Source organism: Paramisgurnus dabryanus, chromosome 3 (assembly GCF_030506205.2).
Source record: "Paramisgurnus dabryanus chromosome 3, PD_genome_1.1, whole genome shotgun sequence".
NCBI classification, from domain to species: domain Eukaryota; kingdom Metazoa; phylum Chordata; class Actinopteri; order Cypriniformes; family Cobitidae; genus Paramisgurnus; species Paramisgurnus dabryanus.
This window is the reverse complement of record NC_133339.1, coordinates 15,607,223-15,614,661: the sequence shown is the minus strand read 5'-3', so window position 1 is coordinate 15,614,661 and position 7,439 is coordinate 15,607,223. Positions and strand designations below refer to the sequence as shown.

The window sequence follows — 7,439 nt, the reverse complement described above, 5'->3', positions numbered from 1 at the left end:
TTTTACTTGACTACTGTACTTAAGTATTATTTTTGGGGATTTTTACTTTACTTGAGTAAAATTAAAAATCAATACTTTTACTTTTACTTAATTACATTTTTTTAAAGAAAAAATTTACTTTTTACTCCTTACAATTTTATTTACAGTCAAAAAGTACTTCTATTTTAGAGATCTATTTTCCCTTGCTCTATCAAACCAATAGAGACTCTCTATCAAGACTAATACCTTGTTCACACTGTCAGTCCAAATCTGATTGTGGTGCATATCTAATTTGACAAACTCACTGTCCACACTGTGTATCACAACTGTTCAGTTCCGATCTGTGCATCCTGTAGCCGTTTTCCGAATTATCTGCACTGGACTTTCTTTTCCGTGTCAGTTTCACGTATTGGTTACTCAATTGTTTTTCCTATTTTCTTACCATTTTCGTGTGGGTTTGGGGTTAGAACGACTTTCTGTAACAAAATGACATCCAAACCCAACTCCTTACCCTAACGTCAGGCGACAATTGTTTAAAAGTCTGGAAAATAGTATAAACCAATAGTTAAAGTGACATCCTAATCCAAACCCCAAATCTAACCCCAAACCCACGCGAAAATTGTTTAAAAATAGGATAAACAATTGAGTAACCAATATGTGAACTTGACACAAAAAAGAAAGTCAGTGGTACAGACACGGAAAAATGCGGAGATCCGTGACAATGACACGGATAATTAAGCAAAAAAAAATCTGTGATTATACCACAGAACTTTGTGAGATCATGTTGGAAATTAGGTCTTAGTAGTCTTATAGTTTGATAATGAAATACAATTAAATATAAACAGTTGTAAAGGATAACTTCACTTCATGTTTTTAGAGATTAAAAGCTTAAACAAGAATCTCTAATTTTCATTCTTCCTGTTACTTTTACTTTTTTAATACTCAAGTACAATTTTAATGTGGTACTTTTTTACTTTTACTCAAGTATGATTCTGGCCAGATACTTTTACTTTTAATTTAGTCAAATTTACTCTCAGTACTTTACTTTCACTTAAGTACTTTTTTCACCTCTGTTAAATCACAAAAACAAACACGCCCCTACCCCAAAAGGATCTGGACCCTCTTTTAATAGACTCGCCCCACACATACAGAACCCAGGTAACAATGTCATAAATGAGTGAAAGCAATGTGTGTTACTATGGTAATCCAAGTCGACTGTGTTTTGATAATACTGTGTGTTTAAACGTGTGAATGGTGTTGCTCCGTTTCACTCTGAAGGTGACGTTAAACACCCAGCACAAGAGGAGGAGACAGAGATCAAAATGTTGCTGTGGACAAACACCTGCAGGACACATAGATCACATGCTGCAGGCCCAAAAACTAGAACTAACACAAAAGTGTCCCTGCATGACTGAATTTTTCACCAGTATTTGTTTAAACCCCTGATAGAACTGAGTGCTCTATCCTCCATGTCATTTTTAGACACGCCCCTTACTACTGATTGGCTACAAATGTCTTTTGGTACTTGGCACGACTCACTTTTCCAAAGTGTTTTTGAATTTTTTTTTACAAATTACCGACCATAATTATACTGTAAGAGCATGATGAAAAATTTTAATTTACAATAATGTCCTCAATGTCTTTACTGCCGTACTGAGTCTTGAAAGTAGTGAGTTGGGTTGCTGTCTATGCTCAAATTCAGGTGAATTCATGTAACTGACAATACCTGTCTGTTCAGTTTTTACTTGTGTGTTGTTCCTGACTTCACCTAAACTCAAATTTCTTACTGCAGCTCATATGAAGAAACATCAAAGAAACCTTAACATACAGGTATTTACATTTAGACTCTTCATGTTTGTAATCTGTGTCTGTAAATATTAGACAGAAGAGTAAATAATGCGTTTAGATATAAATCTTTTAGATTTCTGAATGAGTTGCAGTAACATCTGACAGTTTCACTTTCATCTTCAGTTCAGATCAGTGGATACCATATAATGAATACAGAATGGCAGGAGGAGTTTATGCTAAGTGGAGCATCACCCCTGACCTCTCTGAGATGCCCTACTGGAAGTGGTTTGTGTGCAGATTCAGAAAGAGCTGGAAATATACTATAAGAAAACATTTCAGGGTTCTGGTAAGATTACAAGTGAATGGAGAAAATACACAAAACATTGAGAGTTTAGATAAATTCATGTAATGAAGCACCTATGATGGACAGCAGATATATTCAGTGTGTCCTCCAGACCATAAACAGATTGTGTGACTGATTCACAGAAAATCTCTGACTCTAAACTCATGAATATCTCAACACCTCATAAAGATGTGAGTTTTAGACAAAGATTTAATAATCAGTGAAAAAAATCAATTCAAGAGACTTCAATTAAACAACATCTTCATACCAGAAGCTCTGACATTAAACCTGCAGCACCACTCACATAAACAAATTAAGCCTTACTTCTTCAAAACGCAGATCATCTCATGTACGATCAGAGAGAAAAAGCTGTCAAATTAAAATTAAATCATTTTATCTATTTATTCTGCAACAGATGTTACAATCTGAATATTTACAACTAACAAAAAATATCTGTGCAGATATTGGGTTTAATCTGTAGATCACTGCACAAGTAATGTTTGGTTGCTGGTTCTCTGTTATTATCAACAATTATACAAATCTAAAGATATTTGACCTGTAAATAGTGTTCTATATATAACTTTACATAAAGTAAAATACTACAAATCTTAATGAATGTTCATGTTTAGTGTCACATCTTTATTCTAGTAAATATTTTATTTAACACATCTGAATGGATCTTGTTTTTATTTGTTGTATATTAAAGCACAGACTGTATTTATGTAGTCTTTATGAAGCATTTAATGAGATTAATGACTGTTTATAATAAACCACAAAAACATTTCATAAAAATAATCTTTATTACATCATTCTGTAAGCAATGTCAAGTGGTGCAATGGATTTTACAAACAGTGAATTATAATAAAACCATCAACAGGACAAACACAAAATACGGTTTTCACCGGTGTGTGTGTTTGTGTTCTGAGTTTACATTTATAGATCTGATGACGATGAACTGAACTGAACTCAAGTGAAGCATACATGTATCTGAACTCTCTTCTCTGTGTGTTTCGTCATGAAAGAGGACATTGTAATTGCCACTCTTACCCAGAAAACGGCTTTATAGGTAACGCATCATGTGTGTGTGTGTCTCTGTGTGTGTAATTGTGTATTAGTCATGAAGGAGAAAATTGTAGTTTCCAAAGTCATTGTCGTCGGGTGATATCATCAAATCTTCTCGAGCTTTATTCAATGTCCTGCGCAGAAACTCTCGTCGTCTTCTCCATTCCTGAAGCTCCTCCTCACTGTGAGCGAAATCACAACTCACCCCATCAGGACAACCCTCCTCTAACCTGTCAATCAAACATCACAGCCAATCAGCACACAGTCCATACGATCAAGTGATGATGTGATTATAAGTGTTGTAGTACCTGTGACAGAGAGAGAAAGATGGTCCAGGGAATCGATATGACCAGACCAGACTCTCATCCTCTCCCTCTCCACTCAATACTCTCTGTTTGTGTTTCTCTGATGTGATGTGCTGAAGCCACTGACGCTTACTGTTACTGTGTTTACCACACAGAGCGCAGTAAAAACTCTCCAGCTGACAAACAAAACACCACAACATTCAGATCAGTCAGCAAACACAACAACAACAACAACAATAAATAAATACAGTGAACCACACCAAAGCTTCTGCAAAGTCTGTCGGCATGGTGATCTGCTTCTCTTCTATTGGCTGAGATGGTGAGGTTACATCAGACCCTCGATTCTGATTGGTTGATGACAGCCAGACATCATACACCTGCTGAATGTCTTTACCTGAAGAAATATTCAACACAATGATGTCCTACACAATCTTTACTGCAGTTAAAGTACATCATCAGATATGAATGTATAACTCTGAGATAACTCACAGTTGTTGTTCTTCATGTACGTCCACAGCTCCTTCTCCTCCTCACTGTGAGCGAACGTGCAGTTCCCAATATAATTACACTTACGCTGTTTCATCACATGAACACAGATCTGTGGAAAAACATCTCAACATCACATCACTGCTATGAGACTGAGATTACACACGTTTATCATCTCTGCTGTTTCAGGATTTCTATCTTTCTTTAAACTCAAGTTTAATTTCATTATATGTCTTTAAAGATAAAACTAGAATAACACAAAAGGGCAAACCCCAGATGACCATCAGACACCCCGTAAACAGGTGGTAATTGATACAAAACCTTTTAAAATGAAGATTTTATGTTTAAATGTCAAAAATGTACATACATTAATCTTTCTCACTCACATCATATTGCTGAGGGAAGGTCTTAGCAAAGGGCAAAGGTCGCACAGCAACCCACTTCTTCCTCTCCTGAGACTTTACCAGTAAAATCCTTCTCTCTTTAGTCCAGCTGAAGAGACAGACAGACCGACAGAAGAGAATGAGACAGACAGAAAAAGCAGAGTGACAGACAGAACACACAATTTCCACCAAATGTAGCCATCAAGCCACATATTGAATTCATACAAAGAAATCAGAACATTTAAGTATACAAGTTGAGTCATAATAAATAAAGTGAAATGACACAGGAAATAAGTATTGAACACATGAAGAGAACAAGGTGCAAAATGGCATAGAAAGCCAGATGATCACCTGAAATCTGTCAGTATTGAAAAAGAGAAATCCTGCCCCCTATCAGTACTAATTGAAATCAGCTGCTTTAGTCCTAATTGATGGCCTATAAAGGCTTCTCATTACCCAGGAGGCACACAGAAAAGACTTCATGAAGGGTAAAAGCAAAGAACTCTCTCATGATCTTCGTAATCTTAATGTGGAATGGGGGAATGGTTATAGGCACATTTCCAGAATGCTAAATGTTCTGTGATCACTGTGGGGGCCATAATGCGGAAATGGAAACAGCATCACTTCACCATAAACCGGCCACAACAGGTGCTCCACGTAAGATCCCTGTCCAAGTAGTCCAAAGAATAATCAAGAGAGATCTCCAAGAACCACTCGGGCAGAACTTCAGGAAGACCTTGCATCAGCAAGTATTGTTGTTTCAAAGAAAACTATAAGCAATGCACTGAACATTCTGGGGAAAAAAATCTGCTGCCATCTACCAGAAAGCTGAAAATGAAAAGAGAGTGGACATTTCAGCAAGACAATGATCCCAAACACAAGGCCAAGAAAACAATGAATTGGTTTCAAAGAAAGAAAATCAAGTTGCTTGAATGGCCCAGTGAGAGAACTGAATATCAAAGTTAATAAAAGAGGAACTAAAGAACCTTCAAGATTTAAAGAGCATTTAAGAATGGGCCAGAATCAGTCCTGAGCAATGCAGACGAAGTTTTAAATGAAGTGTGTTCAATACTTATTCCCTGCGTCATTTCACTTTATTTATTATGACTCAACTTGTATACTTAAATGTTCTGATTTCTTTGTATGAATTCAATATTTGGCTTGATGGCTACATCTGATGGAAATTTTGTGTCAATAGCCCACCCAAAAATCCCCCTACTGATAAAAATGCTGATGTGTCAAATACTTATTTTGCCAGCTGTAGAAGAGAGTGAGACACAGATATACATACAGAAGAGGGTGAGACAGACAATGCGTGTTAATATGTGTGTGTGTAGTCGTGTCTTCACACCCGTGTCGAGCTTTAGCACTGCAGTATTTCAGAGCTCGGTCTGGTTCACTGAGCAGTCCATCTCTCCAGCATTGACCACACACAAACTTCATCTCCAGCCCGTGACCTTTGACCTCAGTGGACTCAGCACTTCCTGTTCCCTGTACAGGACCCACCTTCCCATTAGTCTCCTCGCCTCTCACTGGACTCTTACATTTGGCAGCAGTGATTTTGTTAGGTGAGGACACACATGTCTGATGAAAGACAGAGTTCATATCAATATGACATCACAGTGATGTCTGATGTTCTTCATAGATGATTCTGAATTTACTGTGAATGATTCGTCAGTGTATGGTGTGATGTCATCATTTATTATAATCACACACTGAGTGTTCATTGGTTTCAGTTACTGGATGTTGAGGAAGAGAGATGAAGAGAAACTCACTCGCTGTTTGTTCCAGTGTTTTATTGACTCCTGAACAATCTCTTCAGAAGTGATACCTAACACACACACACACACACACACACACACACACACGCACACACGCACAATAACACACGCAAACACAACACATACAATGTTAGGTGAGTTTTGGCTACCGTTGTTCAAATATGAAGTGATTCTCTGTGTGCCTTTTAGTATCTCATGTTTAACCTTGTGAGTGTGTGCATGTATGTGTGTGTGTGTTTGTGCGTCTTTGTGTGTGTGTGTGTGTACCAGTTTCTCTCTGTAGGATCCAGGTCTGTAGCTCTATGGGTGAATGTGAAAAGCTGCAGCTGTTTTGTCTCTTACAGCCCAAACTGAATGTATGACGACACACAGCAAACAGACAGCAAGACGTCAACTCACGAATCTTAGTGTAACACACAGTGGCGTTCTTCACAACGTGAACCAAACACCTGATACACACACAATACAACATTTCACATCAGATCTATTGTTAAAGAAAGATCATTAGATGATATTAGTATGAGATGCATTGATTATTGTATTGAGTTTGTTGTTTTGTTTTCTAACATACTTTGTTTTGTCAAACAGGTGAAGTGTTTTTGTGTTTGCACACAGAGCAGGATTGTCTTTACGCCGTTTGCTGATAATTCTGGGTTTGCAGTCAAAACAGGTCTGTAGAAGAACAGTCGACACATTTCATCATCACACAAACAAACACTGATGTCCAAAGATTAGACACACTTCATCCTAACACAACATCTGCTTCATTGAATAAGGTAAGACAACATAAATGTGTATGTGTTGTGTGTTTACCTCACATAAAAACATGAACATGCCCGTGTGTATATTCAGAAGTTTGACAACACCGAGCGCTGGTCTGTCATTGGTCACTAGCGGACTAAAAAGCAGCTCTCTGATAAGTAAGCCCCGCCTCTCCTGCGTCCACACGTCAATCTCTTCTTGACAATAAGCAAACGTGCAATCCTCACCGTATTTACACACCTGAGTCTCTAACACCTCTACACACAAACACACACAACATCAGAGTCAAGATGTATAGAAATGATCAAACGTTGCAATGGTTTAAAATTACTGAATGATTAATACTTATATAACAGTTAAAATAGTTTAAGTTGATGCTGATGAGACAACAAGACTGATGTTTTCTTTTCCCACCAATAATGTGAAACATGTATTATGATTACACGATTTTACAAACTTAAAGCGATCTCTTATCACATATCGTATGTCGTGTTATATAGGACAAAACCGCATACTGCGGAATCTTTAATATCAAGATATTATGCTGCGT

General features: G+C 37.3%; 1 protein-coding gene across 3 annotated transcripts in view; it reads right to left on the bottom strand.

Annotated features, from left to right (window-relative positions):
- Nucleotides 1-2,901: 2,901 nt before the first annotated feature.
- The window catches only part of zc3h7ba (zinc finger CCCH-type containing 7Ba), a 13,771-nt gene continuing 9,233 nt past the window's right edge, over nucleotides 2,902-7,439 (bottom strand). For all 3 annotated transcript variants that reach the window (XM_065278421.2, XM_065278422.2, XM_065278423.2), the window contains exons 13-22: nucleotides 6,941-7,146; nucleotides 6,699-6,799; nucleotides 6,395-6,576; nucleotides 6,122-6,177; nucleotides 5,698-5,930; nucleotides 4,350-4,455; nucleotides 3,967-4,075; nucleotides 3,738-3,871; nucleotides 3,481-3,653; nucleotides 2,902-3,402 (exon numbers count right to left, since the gene is read on the bottom strand). In XM_065278421.2, coding sequence (XP_065134493.1) covers nucleotides 3,222-3,402; nucleotides 3,481-3,653; nucleotides 3,738-3,871; nucleotides 3,967-4,075; nucleotides 4,350-4,455; nucleotides 5,698-5,930; nucleotides 6,122-6,177; nucleotides 6,395-6,576; nucleotides 6,699-6,799; nucleotides 6,941-7,146 — 1,481 coding nt within the window. In that variant the 3' untranslated portion in view covers nucleotides 2,902-3,221. The remainder of the gene's footprint in view (nucleotides 3,403-3,480; nucleotides 3,654-3,737; nucleotides 3,872-3,966; nucleotides 4,076-4,349; nucleotides 4,456-5,697; nucleotides 5,931-6,121; nucleotides 6,178-6,394; nucleotides 6,577-6,698; nucleotides 6,800-6,940; nucleotides 7,147-7,439) is intronic.